Source organism: Myotis yumanensis, unplaced genomic scaffold (genome assembly GCF_028538775.1).
Source record: "Myotis yumanensis isolate MYYU_CA2020_CCGP unplaced genomic scaffold, mMyoYum1.0.hap1 SCAF_22, whole genome shotgun sequence".
Classification (NCBI taxonomy): Eukaryota; Metazoa; Chordata; class Mammalia; order Chiroptera; family Vespertilionidae; genus Myotis; species Myotis yumanensis.
Window position 1 is genome coordinate 6,084,218 of NW_027223773.1, and position 24,557 is coordinate 6,108,774.

A 24,557-nucleotide genomic window follows, 5' to 3' on the forward strand; every position below is an offset into this window, starting at 1 on the left:
CCTTTGCGCACGAAATACAAAGAAAACAGGCAGCGCTGGTAACAACACCTTTATTTCCGTACCCTGGTGTGTGACTGGGAGGTGTTTTTCACTTTCCAATGATTGAATTCGGTTATAACAATGAAAATTCCAGAAGGTAAACGGGTCATTTATTGCTGCTCGTGAGCATAAGTAAACAGACACGGTACCACATGAAGGAGTTTCGAACACTTCTAGACTCTTGGTCTAAGTTTTGAATATGGACCGCTATACTTTGGCTGTGGACCTAACAGATTACCAATATGCTTCTAAACCCCATCAATTCACTTCAGACACAACAGGAAAAGCTAGGATTTTTTTTTTTTTTTTTCAGAAATTGAACAGGTTTTTAGGGAGCTGACAAAGGCCAACAAGACTTGAGCCTATCATATTTATCATGATTATACGTATATTGCTATTAAAAATAAAACCAGGGTACACAGCAACCAACTAATTGCTAGTTTCATTCTGTAGATCACTTTAGCATCTTTGAAAAATAATTTGCTTTATTATTAGAGGCTATAGGATTTTGTTACATTTAAGTGGTTTTAACTTACTAATCTTTTGTGGACTAGTTAATTCAGAGAGATCCCAAGCCAAAGAATTGGATGGCATATCGAATTGGATTTTATACTAGAAACAGCTGTTTGCAAGAGGCTGCATTATATAGGACCTTTCCTTTCAGAATGTCTTTTATTCCTGGCTTCAAATCTTACTATCAGCATATGACACTTGTAGACGGTTTAAGTGTTAACAAACTGGTACTCATGCCTAGAGCAGGATATAAAAACGTGCTGATCACCAAGTATGAGATTTTACATTACATTAAATTAAAATTATACACTGGTGGACATCGATAAGATAGGGAGTTCCTAGATCCTAGAAAATATTATGGCTAAGGAAATAGAGAACTCAAAAAAGGGAATCACATCCAAGAAACTGATTCAGTATAGTAAAATAGAACTGAGTGCCCTGTCTTATGAAAAAGTTTATTAATAATAAGGGACAACTGGGACATCATACATCATTTCTTTGGAGCTTAAAGTGCAGGCTATGAAATGGCATAGAAAATAATGCATAAAATAGTGCAATCTTAAGGTGCCATTGTTTTTATTATACATAGCCTATGTTTACATGTCCATTTTCTCTCAAAAATCCAGCTGTCGTGACACCTTTTAGCTTATTTATTTAGGCATTATTTATACCTTTACCCACCTTTGGGGCTACATAGAATATCTTAACATTTTAACAAGTAGAATAGAGCGTACATCTCGGAACTACTAAACAGAGATTAAGGCAAGCCCCTATAAAGTTCAACACTCCAAAAAACATGATTTACAAAAAGAAGTTGCTTCCAAAACCAGTGGCTTCAGACTGCATGGCACCCCAGTCGTTTTTAAAGCACAATTACTCTGAATACACTCATGTTTGCCCAAAAGAGCAGCTTAAAAAAACAGCAGGTTCTCTAACCTCGGGTTCCGAAAGAACTCATGTTTCAGCCCATGTGGAAACCAAGTCCATGTAGGAGATAAGCCAAGGACCCTGTGGGGGGCAGTCTTCTTTTTCTCTTCTGTATGCCTTTTCACCTTGGATCTGTCTGTACTCTTGTAGCATAATCACCTTGTAAGTGGGAAAATGACCCATTAAAATAGAGACATCTCCTCTGAAAACCAGCCAAGGGAGATGACAAGAATATTTCATGAAATGTTGTTCTAGGACATTAACATTGCGGCATTAACATTATTGACGTAGGATCCAGGCAGGATGGTTCTCTCTCTGGGAGGCTAGTTTACAATTTACCTACAACATAGTGTTTAAGCTGATCAAAAGGATTTGTGATTTGCTGAACCTTAAATACCATTATGCTATCTAGAAGCAAGTATAAAAACTACCAAATCGGTCAAGACAATACCATAACATGTTTTAACTAGATGTTCTAAGTAAGATTTAAGACTTAAACAAACAACAGAACTGTAGTGTTTTATTCTCCGACTGTTATGGAACATTCATGCATTAACAATCGCAACTCATTAATCTTACGGACAGGTGATTACAAGTGTACACTGTAGAAATTTGGATTTCAAAACAAAATCTACCTTCTAATGTGTAAAAGCTTGTAATGAAAGCCAAATACTCGTGTTCGCTAATGGAAGACTACAGATACATTTAGGGTATCTAGATAGTTTCTAAAGAAACCCAGGCAACTTGAAAGAATTCATTAACAACTATTAAAGAAACCATCTGAGGTTATATCCCTTTGATGCATAAGAATCATACTTTGTAAACCTGTAAACATGTACTTTGTTACTTAAAAAAGTCTTCCTATTACCAGGAAAGCAGACTATTAAAGGCCATGAATATTCCAGTAGGCCTCTTCCAAAGTTATGACAATATGGCTAAATCCTATGATTACAAAAAATGAGACCTGCTGAGGAAATGAGTTCCAGACAGGGATTTTTACGGATGACCTTGGCTGACAAACCTTTTTTGGAAATTGTTTATTTTAAAATTACCTTCCCAATAAACCATGAAACACTTGGAGTTATTTTATGGTTTTTTCATTGAAAACATACTACATCGTAAATGGAGTTTCAAAGTTAGACATAGAATTGATCAAAATCTAAGGACAATATTATGTAAGGACAATATAAAAAATGGGTCAGAAAAAATTCCATTTGGTGAGGTTAATCTGAAGGATGCAGAACCATGTCATGTTGGACGGATAAAAAAGGGTGACAACTTTGTGCTTTTATTCAACTAAGGTACTTACCAAAACCCTAGGTTTTATATACAGGTACTAATTCCCACCTGGAAAGGGACAGTTTTCTACATTACACCTAAATTTATTTTAAATAACTGAAGCCCAGGGCAACAGTTGTTTAAAACAACAGTCAAATAATGACATAACTTAGTACATTAAAATAAAACTAGAACAGTAACATCTGAATGTCTCAAAAATATACAACTGGGGAAAATAACCACTGTGCACAATTTGGAGGCTGTTAAAGTGACCACTTAGAAGGCTGAACAGTGCAAGACATGCTTTTCCAGTTACAAGCTCAACACAGGAGTGCAAACGAAATTAAAGCTTTTGTTTAAAGTTGAGGACAAGGAAAGCTTGAGATTAATATTAAAAAGCTTCCCTCCGGTTATCCCCCAGAAATGAAATGATCAAAATGCTTTCTCGTAGTACAGTGTTCTTCAAGGAACTTTCTTTCAATGGCAAAACTGCATCCCACAGGTTGGGTCCCCTACTCACCCCACTGGTCATCACACTTGATCAAGGAGCACACATAGTGGTGAGTGAGGAAAGTACTAGTAACCAGAGGTCTGATATCGATAGAGAGAGCCTTGGATTTGGGGTTCTGCCTTAGCCAGTGTACCTGGACCCTACAGAGAACAGATAAAGCAATGGGCTTTAATGCTCCATTGTTCCTGTAAAACTGGAGGACAAATGGACTCACAACCCCCTCCCCCAGAGGCCAGCTGTTGTGGTGACGATGTTAAGTGCTTAAGTTAACTCAGCCGCTGCTCTAACAAGTGGAGAAGTATAGAGGTTCAAGATCAATACCAGTGCAAGAGCTTTTTAAGTGAGTTGCCTAGGCAATGCATGCATCCATCCATGCAAACGTACGACGTGGCCCCAACGAGAACTGAAAACATGATATAACTGCATAAATCCCTTGCCAGTAGTTTATAAAAATATATAGTCAATACTGTAGAGGCCCCTTCTACAGTCAATACTATGGAAGTCCGTTTCAGTTACCCATTACTTCAATACCAAAAAGCATTTACTACTTTTCAGACATTCCAGACAAAGGTCACTTATAACAAAAAGTCAACTTTTTTTTTTAAACAAGATACTGTCCATTTAAAAAGTAGGTCTTTTCTTTCAAGTGAACAGGACATTTTCTGTATTAAACTTCTAGTCTGTCAAGACTGGTTTCAGATCCTTAAGTAATGTGCATATATGCAGAAACAAATTAACTTACTTTAAACATGAGCTGCACAGAAAAAAAGTTAACTCCTCAAAACATGATAGAATAGGTCTGGTTAGTACAAATCTATTGCAAAGTAAAAAGGTTCTGTGCGTCAGTTCAACCAGGAGAAGCGGGGAGAGAATGTCCCAATCACGAGAGTTCAAGTTGAAGTTGTGTTCTGAGCGCCTAGAAGCCGAGGGGACGCCACGTTGCTCACGGAGTCCTGATATGCATGACTGCTCAAGCGACTAAGCCAGGCCTCCCTCTGGAGCCCAGAGCTCGTTCCCATTCACTTTCTGCTCCGGAGACGTTTGGACTTCCTAAGAGAGTCTATGGCTTCTGCTGCCTTTTTCCGTTTCCGGGGAGACTCTTCACTCTGCCCAGACCCTGAGGGGTTTCCTACTGCGCTTTCCATGACTTCCCGCAGTTTGCGCTCCAGCTCCGCCAGCCGTGCGTTCTGTTCACCTATGATCTGGGTCTGCTCTAGCAGTTTCTGGTCCTGGTCCTGAAGCTGTTTCTGTTGCTCTTGCACTTTGGTGCGGAGCTCAGAAATTTCACGCCTGAGAACAGTCACACCAGCACCATTTGTCTTAACCTGCTGCTGGAGTTTGGTAACCTCTTGTCTTGAAGGGTTTTGCTTGGAGAGGAGCTGCATTGTTGTTAGGGCTGCAGAAGGTCCTGGAACTGTGGGAAAATAGTTTAAAACAGCCAGTTAGTCACTTAAAATGTCACTCTACCAGTAATACTTCATTAATGAAGCTTATTTTGAAATGGAATGTCCTTCTACCACTTCTGATCATTTCTTCTTTGCAATCTACTTTGTCTACTGGATTACTCCACTCAGACACCTGGTTTTAACTACAAATGAGTCTGAATGCTGATTCTCGTGTTCATGTGGCAAAGTGTGGATTGCCAGCATGGAGGAGGACATTTCATGGCATAAACTTGGATTTAAAATACTATAAATCACTTTTGGACCTAGTAAGAAAATAACATTTCTATCTTATTTTACCGAGACCAACATAAACATTGGAGTCAGACATAGACCTATCATGTTCTTAAATTCTCGCTGCACTTAGTTACATACAAAAGCCCCAACTTTAAGGACAAATGGACACCACTCCTGACGGTCATGGAGACTTTCTGACACGTGCAGGAAGGCTCTGGAACTGTTCTGTTAGGAATAATACAATGTCACATGGACATAAAAATCACTATTTTAGACTAATAACCTATTTTAAAAAACAACAACCACCTTTCCTCCTGAAGGTTTTCTAAAAGGACCAGAGGGATCCGTTCATGCCCTAACCCCATGCTAATTTTCTCCTTGTCCATTTAAATACCAGAATCTTTTCCTTCTCTCTCTGTTTATCCAACTTCCACTCATCCATCAGCGCTCAGGTCAATTTTACTTCTTGTGAGGTCTTATCAGTCCAGCCAACAATGATCTGATCTTCCATAAGATTCTGTCTCTGCTACTCATTTGGCATTTAAATGGACACTCCTTTAAAATATTTCTGTTGCCTATGATAATTGAACTTTGGGCCTGGATATGTCTTACCTTTTGAAATAGTAAGATCCTTGAGGGCAGACACCACGTATTACACTTCTTTTTAGTCTCCACAGGACACAGTACAGTGCTGTGCGCATAATAAGTACTCAATAAATAACAGGTATATTATTAATGCTGAGATGCCATAGACTTTATAATTAAATTACAGAGAGGCACTCAGTTACCCCCGTTGAGTAAGTACTCCAGGGAGCTAACTACCCGAACAAAATGTTTTACCAAAGTTTTTAAAAAAACATATTTGCAAGGACTGAGACTACTGAGCAATTTAGTCCTTCAGTAGATAAGGGCACAAATCTCTAGGCTCGTGTCCTTCTGTGAAACAGCTACCACAGAAGTGGCAGTGTTCACAACAGCCTATGCACCCTGTCTTTTGAAGTAGCAACCAGACACTCTGGGGGCTGAAATAATTAACTGGATATTTCCAGAAAGAATTTTATCTGGTATTTTTAATTGTTTTAGGATAATGAATATTAACTAGTCAGAAACATCAAAAAATATGCCTACGGAATCTACATATATATACCTACATATAGTTTTTCACTGAGAAATTTTACTGTAATAAATTTACTTTAGGTCCATAGGAATGGATATGTACGAAAATTTAGCCACAAGACTGTTCTTTAGAGTGTAGTTTCAATACTGAAAAACTAGAGACAAGTGTGCGTACGGCAGTGGATCGGTCACGTAAGGTATGGTCTATAACCAATTTGTCATTAAAAATGATGGTGCAGATACTTATTTACAGACACAGGAAAGTTCAGATATATGATCAAACAAGGAAAAGAGCAGCTTATCTCATCTACATAGAACATGACACACTGAACATAGTCAAGTCAAGAGGTACCTGGAGGCGAGCCCATGAGTCTCCCGGACACATCTGACCCTGGTAGTTTCCTCTTCAGAATGGGAACAATCTTTTCATCGAAGTACTCCATTGCCATGGAGGAAATGTCCCTCAGCTCCTGAAGCACCTCGTGAGCTCGCTGAGGGGCTCTGGTAGAATTGACATATCTCAACACACGGTAAATCTCATCAATAACCTGAAACAATGAGCTCTCGTTAGCACTTTCGAGACATACATATGAAAACAGTTAAACAGGGAGAGAAGTGACTGCGTGTCTGCAATTCCTGTAAAAATCTGTAGGATGATTTAACTGATGTACTGGCCATTGATAATATTACCATCTGGAACACACGGCTTTGGCCTTGTTAGAATACTTTATATGTTTCATGCTTACATTTAATAAGTACCAGGCACTGTGCTGGGGCTAAAGAATCAGGATGAATATAGCTCCTGCCCTGAAGAAAATCACAGTGTAACTGGGGAGACATGTATAAATAAGTGCCACAAAGAGGGACATACACATACTAAAAACTAGAGGACTAAACTAAGACGTTAAATCCTGTGTGCAAGCAGGGGTTCTGCTAATCCTCCAAACCCACTTCACTCTAGCCTGAATGTGTCTCCCGGAGCCCCAGGAACCCCGCCTGACCTCCTCCTCTCGTCTGCACTGCCACCGTGCTCTGTCCCTGGAGGTTTTGTTCTCTAAAACTTGCTATGGATTAGAATGAGGTCTCCTCAGATCCCACTTGCTTGCTGTCACCCAAGGGTAGCAAGAGAGCCCTTTTCATTTCATGGTAACTGCGATGGGGAGACATTAGCATACAGGCATAGTATACAGGGAGAAGACACAAAATTCTGAAAATCCTAATTCTCTTGCTGAAATAGTAACTGAACCCTCTTAGGGCAATTTTACCCTCAGCTGTAATCCCTGGGAGTTTATCCTTCATCCTTCCCATGGCTCCGGCATAGACCTGAAGACAGTAGCTCACATCGCTGAAAACCTCCAGATGGATGACATCTATTCCAATGGGCCTTTCCCTCCCCAATGTGGGTGAGTCACGAAATGATTGCCACCAAAATATCTCAAACCACTTCAAATCCCACTCATTCCTCTTGCTGCATTACCTGGCCAGCACCCGACTCTGGAACAATCCCATTTCTACCTTCTCCTTCCGCAGGCTGCTGAGTCCTGATAGGAACCATAAAATCCCACAGGATAAGCAGCACGAGAGGCCCTTTCTACACTTTTCACATAATGCGCCACATGCTGAATCCTGCCCGGGTTTGAGATGATAATAAAATACTAGTTATGAAAAATATTTCTAAGTTTTAAAATCGTATGGAAGAAACCAAATATGGTGACCAGCCATCCCATTTCTGACACTGCGGTTCACTCTATCATGCAAATGTTTAAACTGGCACAGTAATTGCCCTCGCCCGTGATTCTCTACTCTCTGCTTATATTAAAGAGCTAGAGGCCCAGTGCACGAATTCATGCACGGGTGGGGTCCAATCGGGCAGGGCCGGCTTGGGGGAGGGGACAAGGGAGGTTGGCTGGCCAGCCCTGCCCCCAATTGAACTCCCTTTCAAACTCCTGGTTGAGGGGACAATTTGCATATTAGCCTTTTATTATATAGGATGGAGTCCAAAAAAGGTTATCAGAACTCCCTAGAGTGAGCCAAGATGGCTGTCAGGGGAAGCGAGGGGAGGAAAAAAGAGGGACCTAAAAATTCAATATGAGAATAAATTGATTTGATTTTTAAGAATGTCATCACATTAAAATCAAATTTAAAGGACACAAAAATACAACTTTCTGGAAACATAAGCTCATATTAGAGAATACTCTTCAAAATGACCCATTCTCTTCAAAAATCTAGATCAAGAAACAAAGTAGAGAGAACTATTCCACATTAAAGAAGATTAAAAAGTCCATGTATGACCTTGGATTCGATCCTGGACTGAGAAAAGAATAGTTAGGAAGGTATTATTGAGATAAGTGATGAAATCTGAATATGGATTATCAATGAGATATTTAATTGTAATTGTATCAATGTTAAATCTCCTTATTTGAGATCTGTACTATAGTACAGAGGCCAACTAACCATTCCCTCAAAATGGTTGGCCTCTGCTCACATGTGTATGTGAACGCTGACACTGACCATAAGCTTACTGTAAAAAGTTTAACTTCTAAATGTCAGATAGAAGATTGGAGAAATGTGTATAGGAATAAGCCAACAATCTGCACCCCCTTAGTTTGGAGAGAAGATGAATGGATATCAATGTAGTGGCGCGGTCAGCAAGTAGGTCCCTATCTGACTTGTGCCTGTTTTTGTAAATAAGATGGTACTTTAAAAAATTGATTGATTTCAGAGAGGAAGGGAGAGAGAGAGAGAGAAACATCAATGATGAGAAAGAATCATTGATCGGCTGCCTCCTGCATGCCCCACACTGGGGATCAGGCCCATAATCCGGGCATGTGCCCTCGACTGGATTTGAACCTGGAACCCTTCAGTCCGCAGGCCACTGCTCTACCCACTGAGAAAAACCAGCTGGGACTAAGATGGCACTTTTAAGAAACAAAATAATCCAAGCTGAATTAAGTGTGGTAATTAAAACAAAAATTACTATTTTTTAATTGTCCAGTCAAGTTTAGGCTTACAGGAGAAAAATTAAAATAAGGTCTTGTGAAGAAATGGGTATTAAGGAAAAATGGAATAAAACAGTAAAGCCCCACAAGTGAGAAATCAGAAAACTTGAGTGCAGCTTTTGTCGCATTAATTAAGGTCTCTAGGCCTCAGTTTTCTGATCAATGAAATAGGAATAATACTTTTATCTACCTTGCATGGCTGTGATGGAAAGTAATGAGATACTATATATAAATGCTCTGAGAATTAGAAAGTATTTCATAAATATAAGATGAGGGCAATGGCAAGAGAAAAAGATAGGTAGCTGCCTATATGATAAATTAGGCACAAAATTCCTTTTCAACCTCTCCTCTCCTGAGGGCGAGGTCAAGGCTGCAGTTAAGGAGCTGTCCAGAGCAAATGCCCAAGGGGACCGACTGCATCTTGAAAACTTAAGACATTCTCCACTGCTGCCGGTTTTATCCTTTTATTTTGGTACTAGAAGCGAGAGGTCAAGTAGTGGTTTCTAAAAAAAATGGATTTGATCTCATTTGTTTAGACAGTAAAGATCATCATTCCAATCACATGATCCCAATGAATTAGAACAAAGATTAGCAACCTCTATAAAGGCCAGATACTAAATACCTTGGGCTGTGCAGGCCACATGGACTCTGCCCACACAACTCAACTCCTGTTAGTGACAGCTGACTGAACTGCCTCTGAGGTCATGAAAACGGCAAGATGTTTCTTAAATATTCATATTCTTAACAATGAGATATGCAATAAAAATGAGGCAATAGGGGGTAACTAGTTCAATGAACTTTCCAGGAAGACTTAAGAGATAAGGCCTATCAATCAAATCAGGATACAATCTGGCATTAAGAATCAGAATCTAGCCGGGCTGGCGTGGGTCAGTGGTTGAGCATCGACCTATGAACCAGGAGATCACAGTTCGATTCCTGGTCAGGGCACATGCCCTGGTTGCAGGCTGAATCCCCAGTGAGGGGTGTGCGGGAGGCAGCCAATTCTCTGTCATCATTGATATTTCAATCTCTCTCTCTCTCCCTTCCTCTCTGAAATCAATAAAAATATATATACTAGTGTGTGTGTGTGTGTGTGTGTGTGTGTGTGTGTGTAAAATCAGAATCTAAAATTTCTTTTTTTTTTAAATAATTTTTTAAAAAAATATGTTTTATTGATTTTTTACAGAGAGGAAGGGAGAGGGATAAGGAGTTAGAAACATCGATGAAAGAGAAACATCAATCAGCTGCCTCCTGCACACTCCCCACTGGGGATGTGCCCGCAACCAAGATACATGCCCTTGACTGGAATCGAACCCGGGACCCTTGAGTCCGCAGGCCGACACTCTATCCACTGAGCCAACCGGTCAGGGCAGAATCTAAAATTTCTAACTGGTCACCCTATTAGAGTATCCTAGAAAAAAGCAATGTAGCTAATATGAGGAAAGTGAGATATACCAAAGAATATTTAAAATAAAATGTAAAGAAACAGAATACCCCCCCCCCAATAAATACCACATAAAATTGAAAATAGAGAAAGTGCATACAAAATATTGCCAATGTTAATTATCTATGGAAATAACAAAAAAAAGAACATTCCGATTTTACTAGGTAGTAATTAGTTCTAACCATGTTGATACTTTTGCTAGTGTCAACTAAGTAGCAAAATGACCTTTAATTCCACCTCCACCCTTCCATATAAAAAAAGGATCTAGACATATTTCATCTGAATTTACACTCAATTCAAGAAGGATGATACTACTGAAGGTATGAGTAGCATACTGAATACTGGGGCCTTTTAACTTCATAACACCAATATGCCACATATACTTATTTCTGGGTTAAACAGCGCTATTACTTAGCTCTGAGTTTGTTGCTATATAATTATTCATTCTTTTCAAATCTGGAAGTTTTATAAAGTTGTCTCATGAAACATTTCTCAAATAAAACAAAACCCAGCTTGTCCCTCCTACTCTACGCCCCCCGATGCCCCCCACCCCCCGCTAAATTATAACAATCCTGAAGGCAGGACAATACTTATCTTGTTCATTGCTGCGGTATCTCTGGCATCTTAACAAAAAGTAAAAGTTCAAAAGTTTTTTTCTTGAATATGAACTCTTAACAGGCTTCTCTAAAGAACAGCAGGGTTCCTACTGTATATTTCATAATTACCATTTTAAATATAAAGAACACACAAATGACTCATATTTCTATTAGATACTGTACAGAAAGAAGCTATACAAATCCATCCACAAAAACTCATTCCAGGGAATTAGGAACAATTCTGACATTTAAAAATCACTGTAACTTTATAATGAAGTTTACATAGTACAATCCAGCTTTTGTAAGTAAGCAATTCTATTTTACCTTTCCTGGGATGAAGCAACAGAGATTGGAATCCACATACTTCATGAAGGTCATATTTAATAGTGAAAGCCTTGTTTCGACGGCAGCAAGGATATCTGCATGACGAGCTAATGAATGGTTTCTCCTTTCTGACTCTCTCCTATAATTAGAAAAGCAACCTTTAAAGATGCGCTGTGGACTAAAGTGTTAAACAATCAAAACATCTTAATGAAACAACCTAACATTTACATGTCCAATTAGAAATCTACAATGGGATCATAATTCAACTGTAAGGATAAATAAATCATGTCCAGAAATCTTTGCTAACGACTAGCACTTACTGACAAAATACTTAGAAAAAAAAAAATTATGGGCTTTTTTGGTCTATATCAAGCCTAATGGCTGTTAGAATCAGAGAAATTAGAAAAATAAAAGAATTACGCTTGGACATATAGAGATTGTATCTTTTGGCCCATAAAATGAACTCATTTAAACTTTTTAAAGTTTTATTAAGAAATAATTCACATATAATAAAAACCACGCTTAAAATGTACAATTGAGTGGTTTGGGTGTATTCAGAGTTGTGGACCCATTGCCACCTCTAATTTTAGACCAATCTCATTACTACAGAAAGCAAGCCCACGCACATCATCAGTCACTCCCATTCCCCAGCCTCTGGCAACCACTAGTCTGCTTTCTGTTTCTATGCATTTGCCTAATCTGGACATTTCAGATACTGGATTTGTGCAGTATGTGGCATTCAGGGTACATCTTCTCTCATTTAGCACAGTTATGGCCAAATAACATTCTATTACATGTTATATCATTATTTCTGTCATCTATTTATCAGTTGGGCTTTTGGGTTGTTCCTACCTTTTGGCTGTTATGAATAATGCTGCCGCGAACATTCATATCTAAACTGTTGTGTTGATATAGTTTAATTTCTCTATTCTATACCTAGGAGTGAAATTGCTGGGTCAAGTGGTAACACTATGCTTAGCTTTCTGAGGAACAAGCTGCTTTCTAAAATGGCTGCACCGTTTTATAATTCCCTCGGTAATTTATCAATGTCCCAGTTTGCCCACACCCTTCCCGCTCTGTCTGTCTTTTTTAGTATTTGAGCCGTCCTACTCAGTGTAAAGTGCTGTCTCAGCGTTTGATTCGCAATGCCCTGATGACTAAGGACGCCGGGCGCCGTTCACGGCTGCAGACTTTAGCATGTCTTCTCTGGAGACACGTCTATTCAGATCCTTTGCCCATTTTTAAACTGGCTCGTCCTTTTAGTGTTGAGTTCTAAGAGCGTCTCATAAATCTGGACCCAAGTCCTTTATTAGCTGCATAAGCTGCAAATATTTTCTCCCAAACTGTGGGTTGTCTTTTCACTTTCTTCATGTTGTCCTTGGAGGCGAAGCAGTTTTAAATGGTGATAAAGTCCAGTTTGCCTTTTTCTGCTGCTGCTTGTGCTTTCGGTGTCATACCTAAGAAGCCAGTGCCTAACCCAGGTTCATCTGAGGTTTTACAGCAGAGCACTGACATTTACAGGTATGTGGTGTGACGGAGTCCAACTTCATTCTTTTGTGTGTAGCTACCCAGTTGTCCCAGCATCATTTGTTGAAAACATTATTCTTTCCCCACTGAACTGTTGGCATTCTTGTTAAAAATCAACGGTTAAAATCAGAGGTTTATTTTACCGACTCTCAGTTCTAGTCCGCTGCTCTCTGTGTCCTTGCGTCCGTACCACATTGTTTTGTTACAGCTTTGTAGTAAGTTTTGAAATTGGAAAGTGGTAGTCCTCCAACAACTCTGTTCTTTCTTGATTGTTTTTTATTATTCTGAGTCTATTGTATTTCCAGAGAAATAGTAAAATCAGCTTACCAATGTTTTCAAAAAGGACAGCTAGGATTTTGTCGGGGATTGCATTAAATGTACAAATCGGTTTAGGGAGTGTTGCCATCTCAACAATAGAGAATCTGCCAATCCCTCAGCATGGAATGTCTTTCCATCTAATTCTCTTTCAATTCTTTTAACAATGTTTGGCAGTTTTCAGTGGACAAGTCCTGCATTTGTTTTGTAATATTTATGACTAAGTATTTTATTCTTTTCAATGCTCTTGTAAATGGGATTGCCTTCTTAACTTCATTTTTGGATTGTTTATTGCTAGTGTATCCAATTACAGAATTGATTTTTGTATATCAATCTTGTATCCTATATCCCTACCCAACTCATTTATTAGCGCTAATAATTAATTAGTGTATTCCTTATGTATAAGGTTCTGTACATACAAGATCATGTCATCTGTGAACAGAGAGAGGAACTCCTTCTTTTCAACAAGAATGTCTTTTATTTCATTTTCTTGCCTAACTGCCCTGGCTAGAACCTCCAGTAAAATGTTGAACAGAAATGACGAGAGGGAGCAAACTATAGTAAAGTATCTCTTATTGAGATCTGGGTACCCCTTTACTACAAATGACTATTTAACAAATAACACATAATATATTTTAAATACTGATACTAAGAGTAATTCTTTTCTCTCTCTCTCTCTCTCTCTCTCTCCCTCTCTCTCTCTCATAACACCCAAGCAAAATCAAGAAACACACCAACAAAATCCCCAGCTGTGAAGCACTGCCACTGCTAGCCATGACACACCTGGGGAGCTGTGCTTTGACTTGTTTCTGACACAGATTATGGTACCTCTCCACTTTTAGAAATCCCTGATTCAACATTCTCTGGCAGACCAAGTCCATTCTTTTACAGACCTACAGGGAGAGAGGAGGAGAAAGAAGAATTTTAGAAAGTAATAATCAAATTAATGACAATTAACTTAGACTCATAACTGAACACTGTAAGTTCTCTGTGCTAGTATTGTTCCCATTTACAGTCTGAATTCTTTGATCGTATGTGGGTGAATCCCTCATACTTGGCAATTCTGACAGTAATGCATTAAAAATTAATATGTGTAGGCAAGGTAAACTTATCTTTTAAAAAATATATTTTTATTGATTTCAGAGAAGAAGGGAGAGGGAGAGAGAGATAGAAACATTAATGATGAAAGAGAATCATTGATTGGCCGCCTCCCGCAACCTCCCTAACTCCCACTGGGGATACAGCCTGCAACCTGAGCATGCGCCCTGACCAGAAATGGAATCATGATCTCCAGGTTCATAGGTCAACGCTCAACCACTGAGCCACACCTGTGGGGGAGAAAACTGATCTTTTAATTTAGGTATTTGTTAATAGTTCTAAATGTATCCCCACTAATATGGTCAGAAAATATAGTCCTAAAGATCAATCAAACAATATATTCAAAGGTTTTTAATGGTTTGAAACAAGGGAAATTCTTAGATAAAAATGTATATTCAGCCCTAGCTGGTTTGGCTCAGTGGATAGAGCCTGTGGACTGAAGGGTCCTGGGTTCGATTCCAATTAAGGGCACATGCACAGGTTGTGGGCTCGATCCCCAGTAGGGGGTATGCAGGAGGCAGCCGATCAATGATTCTCTCTCATCACTGATGTTTCTCTCTCTCCCTCTCTGAAATCAATAAAAATATATTTTAAAAATATGTATATTCGAGCTAGAGTCCAACCTCTCACAAAGTTTATATGACCTGTAACTGAATGAGAATTCCTACTCATTTCTACTAGTGATTTGGGTTAACTATAGACAGTTTCTCTATTCCAGATACTATGATGTCGTCCAAAATATCTTAACATGTGTAGCAGACTCTCAACTATTTTGAATCTTTAAGGAATATGATGTTTATATACAGTAAGAGCACAGGATCAAAACACCTAGATTTGAGTCCAATCTCTATGCTCTCTTGAGCAAGTCAGCTACCATTTGAAACCTGAGCCAGCCACCTGTAAAATGTGGATAGTATCTAACTCAGGACATCATGAGGATTAAATGAAACAATACATGCTAAATCATTTGGTAAACTCTAAAGTGTTACATAAAAACTATGTTAAATAAATTTTAACTTAGTACTAATTTAAAAACTATGCTCTATATACTTAGTTATGTTTCTGAGCTATCTCAGCATCTTTCTTAATGAGACCTAGTACTTAGTATCTGTTTGTTTGTTCTTTGATCCCGGACAATTTTGCAGTGACTCAGAGTTATCAACCTGAACATTAATTCTCATTGTACAGATGTTGATGGTGACAGATAAATCTATATCAAGTTCAAGTCAATCAGGCACGGACTGGACTGTCTTATACTTTTTTCTCTCTCTCATAACACCCAAGGACAAATGTGCCGGGAGCCGGTCCATCCTTGCTGCTTGACACAGTCGCTGCAGGAAAGAAACATCTGCACAGCATATGTTTCAAGGGACCTGGCATATATAGCATACTGTTCTTAATATGTTTGCTCTCTTTAGCGCCATGTGTTTTAACCAAGGTCACCTCTCCGAGAAAGGTTGTTTCCCCAGGTGGGGATCTTTCCCTGAGGTTAGGGAGGGGATACAACCCCTTAATTAAGTGCCAGGCGGGTAGTTAAGCTACATAATCTTTACTCCCTGGAATGGAGATAAGAAACGCCCTAACCTTTGTAATAGAAATTGACAGGATTAAAATTGGCTGGTATAAATATGGATGTAACAAGACAATAAACATCAGATCCTGATCAGATCCTAACCAGAACTCCGAACAGAACTTGGCTGGAGAACCTGGAGAACCTAGCTGGAGAACCTAGCGAGAGAACATGGCACCAGAACTTGGCTGGAGAACCTAGACAGAACATGGCAGGAGAATCTGGATAGAACCTGGCTGGAACCTGGCTACAGAACCTGGCTGGAGAACCTAGCGAGAGAACATGGCAACAGAATCTGGCGGGAGAACCTTGCTATGCTGATCAACTGAACGCAGCCTCCAGGTCTTTCATTCTTCACTGACTCCGTCCACACCTTTGGGGACCCCTGGACCTGCTGGGGTTGGACCCCAGCACAAATGTTTGACAAATACTTGCTGAAACTACTGATACAAGTTTGCTTCCTCCTGGGAATACAGGGACAAATAAATTCTAACTGGTTTATGCTAATAAAAGCATTAGTACTCTTAATATTAAATAATAGATAACTTCCTAAATCACGTGTCAAATGAAAGGTATTAAGGAAAACAGTTTTTTTCATACTATATATTTATTGACTTCAGAGAGGGAGGGGGAAGAAGATAGAAACATCAGTGGTGAGAGAGAATCACTGATGGGCTGCTTCCTGCAAGTCCCTACTGGAGATCCAGCCCACAACCCGGGCATGTGCCCTGACTGGTAATCAAACTGTGACCTCCTGGTTCACAGGTCAATGCTCAACCACTCAGCCACGCCGGCCAGGCTATAAAGCCTCCTTTTTTTAAAAATATATTTTTACTGATTTCAGAGAGGAAGGGAGAGGGAGAGAGAGAAACATCAGTGATGAGAGGGAATCATTGATTGGCTGCCTCATGCACTGTGGATTGAGCCTGCACCTGGGCACGTGCCCCTGACCAAACTGAACCCGGGACCCTTCAGTCCACAGGCTGATGCTCTATCCACTAAGCCAAACCAGCGAGAGCCAGAAGCCATCCTTTTAAGATAGTACCTTCTTCAACACTGTAAGAATCCACAGCTCTCAGTTTACCAGGACATATGTTATATCTGGCCTCTTTTTTTTAAATGAAATAATGATGATGAGAGAGAGAAGCTATTGTTTTTTTAACATCCTTACTTGCTTCCCCCACAAGTTGTCAACCCCAGAGGTTCTCAAAAACAGTTTCTTAAATCTGACAAGTCTGTGAAATAAAATGGTAGAAAGCAGGAGGGAGTCTGATCACTAGTCTAGGACATCTGAAACGTCACACATCCAAAACCAATCTCATTTTAATCTAAGTCCCCTTCTGCAATTACTTTGTTCCACTCTATGTCTGTTGTTGTTTTTTTGTTTTTCTGAGAGGAACATTCTCCTACTTTACTCCCTGGATAAAACCCCATTATCTTGAAGAAGCCTGTCCAGATAAACCCTCCCGATGACCCCGACGCCCTTGTACGTATCGGCTTGCGCGTGTTGTCCTGCGCTAAGTGCTCAAGGAACACTGCTCCCGTGAAGAGACTGGACAGCGTTCCTGACTGAACCCTTCACTCTCAGACTAGAATCTATAGGAAGAAGGAATTATCCCCCAAATATTACAATCTCTTACTTGAACTTAAGCACTTCCTAATAAAATCAATTACCTGGTGATGAGATTGTAAAGAAAAAAGCAGCAATAAAGAGAGTGTATTCTCTATGACACAGCAGGAGGAGGGTTCCCAAAGTGTGGTCTAGGGAGGGACCCCTGGGCTTTCCATGGGTTTGGGAGGCCAACTATTTGCATAATATTAAGATGTTATCTGCCACATTCACTCTCAATTCTCTCACAACATACAGTGGAGTTTTCCAGAGGCAACACATCTGAGGACACTGTTCTGACAGCTGATATACTGTATATTCTTGTGCTTTCTAGAAACTTCTAAAGTAAGCTCTTAGGGTCCTCAGCAACTTTTAATCGTAAAGGTTGCCGAAACCGGTTTGGCTCAGTGGATAGAGCGTCGGCCTGTGGACTGAGGGGTCCCGGGTTCGATTCCGGTCAAGGGCATGTACCTGGGTTGTGGGCACATCCCCAGTGGGGGGCATGCAGGAGGCAGCTGGTCGATGTTTCTCTCTCATCGATGTTTCTAACTCTCTATCTCACTCCCTTCCTCTCTGTAAAAAATCAATAAAATATATTAAAAAAAAAAAAAAAAGATCGTAAAGGTGTCTTGAAACAAAAAAGTTGAGAACCACTGACACAGAGCAAGCAATATGAAGAAGACAGCCTGCCTGGTTAAAATAAAAAGAAGTAATGGTTTCTCATTTTCCTTAAATTTTCCTACCCATCGACCCTCTCTATAACTGAAATTTTCTAACACTGGAAGAAAAGATGTGAAAGGAATTACAAATGGGTAACAGATTTAACTAGTAGAGTGCTCTTGAGAGACAAAGGCATGTATTTATGTATTTTGTTATCAATAGCAAAGTTTCATTCCAGATAATGCGAAAGACTTCTGAATCCAACCTTCAGGAAAACGTATGTCCTGAGCCACTAATAGGATTCCATTCCATTTACAGGCACTCCACCTGCCCCCCCGCCCCCCAATATCCAATAGGATCCCCTAAAACCTCTCAGAAAGCCTCCCCTGCTCCCGAGTCAGTGCTGTCCTCTCCAAGTGGCTTTACTCTGCTCCCCAACTCCTTGACCTTTGCCTCTAGTTTCAAAAATTCTCATGCCTGTCACAGGGCCTGGGTGACAGTCTACTGCTGCATCAGCACAAATTTGTCTGATTTACTAGAAAAACAACTCAAAGTACAGGTTTTGTCAGTACAAAAGCTGAGTCCAGCCAAATAATTTTAAATACACTAGAGGAATTAAATCCTTAAAGTTAAGTACTTAAAATCCTGTGTAACCAGGATTTCCAAGCTCTGGGTACAGTTCTGGAGCAACTCGATGGGCAGAAAAACAAACAAAGGACTTAAGAAGGCACTTGGGCAGTCCTTTGGAAATGACGGGACTGGGGAGTCAAATTTCATTATTCACGGCAGCAGGAGGCAAAGCTTGTGACCAACCTAAGTGCACAAATCACTGAAAAATGTTACGTTAGCAATTTCAACGCAGAGCAAATCTTTTAAAGAAAATATAGTCATAAGTACCTGTTGTGTGCCTGTTCTCTAATCTAGATGCTAACAGAATTATAACTGAGGTCCTCATCAGGCAAGTCAACTGGGAAGGAGGAAAAACAAACTCCTGAACCATACGTCAACTAGCCAATACGCCCGAGTAGCTGACATTTAGCTTAGGAAACCAATTCCTTCCAACCACATCCAGCCTAATTCCCCTAAAAAAATAACAAAAGGAACTATGTAATCTCTATGCTTCATGACACCATACGTACTAAAGTTCCTGGATTTTTTGGCAAACCATTCTTCAGGTGCGAATGCCCACTTACATAGAAGACGCATGTGTGGCACCTCCCAGGCACTGGCTCTAGACTGCCAATTTCACGTGAAGGGCATAATTAAATTTAATGCTGACATCTAGTGGCTAGAAAGAACATCTTGCTTTTCTAACGTTAACCAAATTGTACCCTATGACACCAAACCAAAGAATCTAAAACTAAAGGCATCTCCAACCCCCCAAAAGATGATTCATTTAATCCAGCGGTTCTCAACCTGTGGGTCTCGACCCCTTTGGCGGTCGAACGACCCTTTCACAGGGGTCGCCTGAGACCATCCTGCATATCAGATATTTACATGACGATTCATAACAGTAGCAACATGACAGTGATGAAGTAGCAACGAAAATAATTTTATGGTTGGGTCACAACATGAGGAACTGTATTTAAAGGGCCAGAAGGTTGAGAACCACTGATTTAATCTAAGAATTATCCATTAACCTCAAGTAAAGAAAGGAGTAAGTTCCCTTTTGCTAAAGCAGAGAAAAAACATCTCAGAGGTCAAACTGGCTGCAGCATCTTGGGGTGAGGGGCTGGGATGGTTGGTGAGGAAGGGCTCCGTGTGAAACAATGTTTGAAACTACAAATCTGTATCCTTAAAAGGCTAGAACAGATAGTTGCTTAAAGAATAAGAATGCGACTGAATATTTCACTCGAAAGAAATGTCACTTGATAAATTGTGGGGTGTGCTTTAACTGTCCCCTAGAATGGGCCGGTTCCTCCCCACCTTTAAAAATGTTTTTAATTTTTAAAAAAGTAAAACAACAAAAGAACAAAAAACCCCCAGTTTTCCTCAACACTCGTATGAAACAGAACCGTGACCGTCCCAAGCTCTGCAAAGCTATTGTCGGGCTGAAAGGCTCAATTCACGTCATGTCCGCGCAGACACCATCCTTGACACAAATTGAGGAAATATTTAAGATTCTACATGGGATTCTAAGGACGGGATATGCTGAAAAGTCAGGCAGAGTCCATTCTGAAACACACTTTCCAACGGAAGACTGTCCCATCCTGCAGACTGGAATGAACTGCTGTGTTATCGAGAAAAATTAAATCGGTCATCAGGTTGAATTAATATTAATAAGCTTTGTTTTGTTGTTGTTTTAAAAAATAAGCGTGGTTTCCTTTTTTAAAAAAAAGCCTTTACAATCCATTTTGAACGGGAGGTGTAACCCCGAAGCACATATTGATGAGGAAGGAAGCGCAGACACGCGTCTTTGTCCTCGTAGGAACCGGGATGGGGTCCGGTCCCTCCACCATGTCCCCCCCCGACGGTGAATCCACGGGAAGCAGGCCGCGCGCTGCCGCACCGGGACCTCCCTCCACCCCCGGCCAGACCCCCAGGCACAGCCATCCCTCCTGGCGTCCCCGGCTGGACCGCCGGGTTGTCGGGGGACCCCTCTCCTAAGGCTGGGGGTCGGCGCGAACCCCCAGTTAGGAAACGAACTGCCAGGGAGGACCCGGGTCGAGGGGCTCCGCTGGGGGCGGGGGGGGGGGCGGGGTGTCTGCGCGGCCGGCAGGGCCTCCCGGTCCCCGAGCCTCCGCGCGGCGCGGGGAGACCCCTCCGACCCCCCCTCCACCTTCTCCAACGAGGGGGGCCGGCGCGTCCCTCTGGCAGGCAGACGACCTGGCTGGGTCGCGGGGCCCCCAACCCCGGCCGGGCTGGAGGGGGGCGTCCCCAGGGCACCCGATGAGCCCCTCGGGCGTCCCCGCTCCCTCCACCTCCCGCCCCGCTTCGGGGTGGGGGACGAAGGGGTCCCGGAGAGTCGCCCCCAGCCCGGAGCCAGGGCGGCCTCGGGACGAACCCCGCTGACAGGCGCCGAGGGAGAGGGAGGGGAGGAAGGAGGGAGGCTTGGGGGCGGGAGGGCCGCCTCCGGCCCCGGCTGGGCTCGCGGGGGGCTCCCTCCCCGGGGAACGCGCTCCCCCTCCGTCCCTCCCCAGATCTCGGCCCGGCGGAGGGGCGGCGGGGTCCCGGGGGCGGGGGGGGCCTCACCAGGCGGAGCTGGCTGATCTCGTCGTAGGACATGAAGCTGAGGATGTTCTCGATGGCTACGATGGGCAGCGCCACCAGCGTGTTGTTGTGAGGCAGCTGGTCCGGGGCCAGCGCCGGGGCCGGGGCCGCCTGGGAGCCCGGCGGCGGGGGCTGCGGCGCGGGCGGCGGGGGCAGCCGCTGGGCAGAGCCGATGGCCGAAGAGGGGCCGCTGTCGCCGTAGCCGCCGCCTCCTTCCTCGGCCATCCGCTCCTCCGCCGCCGCCATCTTGGGGGTTTAATTCCTTCCCCCACTGCGAGGGGGATCAGGGGCACTTCCGGTGCGTCACTTCCGCCCCCGGCGCCGCCGGGGAGGGACACCTGTGGAGGGGGCGGGGCCTACGGTGACGGGGCGGAGCCGCGCACAAAGCTGTTTGTTAAAGAGCCACGCAGGCCAGAGCCAGGAGCGGGGACCTGTGATGGAAGGTCGGGAGGGCTCCAGGGGAGGGGGACCCCGTCCATGATAGCTCACCCCCCCCCTTCCCCTCTCTTCCCCCCCCCCCCCCCCCCCCCCCCCCCCCCCCCCGGCGCAGCTTCCTGACAAAGCGTGGTAAACTATGTGCACCAGTACGTGTAGACAGAACTATGTGTTTAAAGTGTAATTTTTCAAAAATCATAGTAATAATCGACTTAGGTAAATAGAGTATTGATTAAAACTCATTCGGATGCCCTGGCTGGTTTGGCTCAGTGGATGGAGCGTCGGCCAGCGGACTCAGGGGTCCCGGGTTCGATTCCGGTCAGGGGCATGTGCCCTGGTTGCGGGCACATCCCCAGTGGGGGATGTGCAGGAGGCAGCTGATCGATGTTTCTCTCTCATCGATGTTTCTAGCTCTCTTTCCCTCTCCCTTACTCTCTGTGAAAAATCAATGAAATATATTTTTAAAAAATAAAAAAATAAATAAAACTCATTTGGATGAAGCTTGAAAATAGATTAAATGAAAGAAGCCAGACACAAAGGGCCACATATTGTGTGATTCCATTTACCTGAAATGGCCAAACCCTTAGGGACGGAAAGGAGATGAGTCACGGTGTCCAGAGGCTGAAGGTGGGGGGCGGGGAGGGGGGGGGTAGGGAATGGCTAAGAGGGCGCAGGGTTTCTTTTTTTTTTTTTTGCGGGAGGAACATGTTCTGGAATCAGATCTCGGGGATGGTTGCACAGCTTTGTGAGTGCACTTGAAACCACTGCATTGTACACTGTAAAGTAGCACGTTTTGCATGTGAGTTATAGCTCAGTGAAAACTTTGACTTGGGCAAGAATCATCAAAAGATGCTAAAACGAAAAAGCAAATGTGTGTGATGTGGAACATAATATTTGCAGTCTCAACTCTCCACAAATTACGCATTAATTACAAAGAGAAGTTTAACAGAGAATTTTGGTAGACATCGCCATAACCAAAGGATCAAATTTAGTATCATGAGTTATGGGAGGAATGACATCATTTACCTCCTGATATGATACCTCCAAAAGGCCATAACATAATGTGTATTCCTGCAAAAAAATGCACATCCTGAATTTGAGGTAGATGCCATAAAAGACAAAGACTAAGTATTTATCCCAGATTAAAAGAGACTAAAGAGGCAAGACAACTAAATCCGTGAGTGATCCTGAATTGGATTAGGAAAAATAGCTATAAAGGACATTATTGTGACAATTGCTGAACTTTGAATATGAACTATATTAGACAATTACATTGTAATACATTAAATTTCCCGCTTTGGGTAATTTTATTAGCATCTTGTAAGTGAATGTCCTTGTTCTTAGTGAATACACATTGAAGTATTTGGGGGGTAAAGGGGCATGATGTCTCAATTTGCTCTCAAGTCATTCAATAGATACAGAATGTGATTAATAAAGCAAATATGATGTTAACAATTAGTGAATCTGGATGAAGAGTATATGAGAGTCACTTGTAATATTGTGTAATTATTTCAAAATAAAATTGTGGTTAGGCATTTATATAACTTATGAAGTGATTCCCTTGATAAGCCATCTGGCACCATACATAGTTATTACAATACCAGAGGCCCGGTGCATAAATTCGTGCACGGGTGGGGTCCGGCTGGCCTGCCCTGATGGGGGCCATCAGGGGTGGGGCCGGCTGGGGGGAGGGGCCACAGGATGTTGGGGGGGGGTGATCAGGGCCCTGATCAGGCCAGTTGGCCCCTGCAGTGCACATCATAGTGACTGGTCATTCTAGTCGTTCTGGTCATTCCATCCTTCATTTCACTTGGCTTTTATATATATAGATTATTGACTATATTTCTTTTTTTAAAAAAAATATTTTTTATTGATTTCAGAGAGGAAGGGAGAAGGAGAGAGAAACATCAATGATGAGAGAGAATCATTGATCGGCTGCCTCCTGCATGCCCCCTACTGGAGATCGAGCCCACAACCCTGGCATGTGCCCTTGACTGGATTCAAACCTGGGACCTTTCAGTCTGTAGGCCAACGCTGTATCCACTGAGGCAAACCAGCTAGGGCAGTGACTGTATGTCTTATGCTGTTCTTTACAAACCCATGACTATCAAAATAAGTTTTTAAAGTTTGCTGAATATTTCCATATTTTTGTATCTTCATAATATCCTATGACAAAGATCAAGGTACACAAATCACTAAATTTTGAAGCTTTCCATTATTTAGTCCTGGGTCTTAAGGTTTCCAAGATGTTCTTTCGTTTGCAGCTTTGGTTTGGAATCTAATTGTTGGATGGTAGGTAAGGAAACTGCAAAAAAAGCTAACCATAACCAAGGGCAACAGGAAATGGAGGGAAGGGGCAACTAAAGCAAGAAGATTAATTGGAAGTAGTGTTGCTTAGCTTGTTAGAATTACCATCCTTTTCCTATTCCTGGGCAAGTAATGATTGGTCATTTTACCTATCATTGTTGCAAATTGCAAAATCCTTTGAAGTTATTTCTTCAGTTCTTCTACCCCAGGGTTGTTTAGCATTCAATAAATGCTTTATGCTTAATATTTCTGACACATTTGCATATTTATAATCTATTAGTTTTATCTCCACTAATCGATTGTAATTTCCCTTTTCTACTTAGGGTATTGCTATCTCTTCATAGAACCTATTACAATTTGGCCTGAAATGAACTCATTGTCTACCTTCATGTTAACACAA

General features: G+C 41.8%; 2 protein-coding genes across 3 annotated transcripts in view; one reads left to right on the forward strand and one right to left on the reverse strand.

Moving 5' to 3' along the window:
• The window catches only part of TP53BP2 (tumor protein p53 binding protein 2), a 105,210-nt gene that overhangs the window by 4,450 nt on the left and 76,203 nt on the right, over positions 1 to 24,557 (forward strand). The gene's annotated exons all lie outside the window — the stretch shown is intronic.
• FBXO28 (F-box protein 28) lies at positions 35 to 21,669 on the reverse strand. 2 transcript variants are annotated; one of them, XM_070401204.1, is made up of 5 exons: positions 21,398 to 21,669; positions 14,052 to 14,161; positions 11,427 to 11,565; positions 6,416 to 6,611; positions 35 to 4,682 (listed from the first exon to the last, which is right to left on the reverse strand). In XM_070401204.1, the coding sequence occupies exons 1-5, from the start codon at positions 21,659 to 21,661 to the stop codon at positions 4,288 to 4,290; spliced, it is 1,104 nt and encodes a 367-aa protein (XP_070257305.1). In that variant the 5' UTR covers positions 21,662 to 21,669; the 3' UTR covers positions 35 to 4,287. The 2 variants fall into 2 exon arrangements, with proteins under 2 accessions (XP_070257305.1, XP_070257306.1); XM_070401205.1 differs by lacking the exons at positions 35 to 4,682; positions 6,416 to 6,611 and adding an exon at positions 11,051 to 11,129.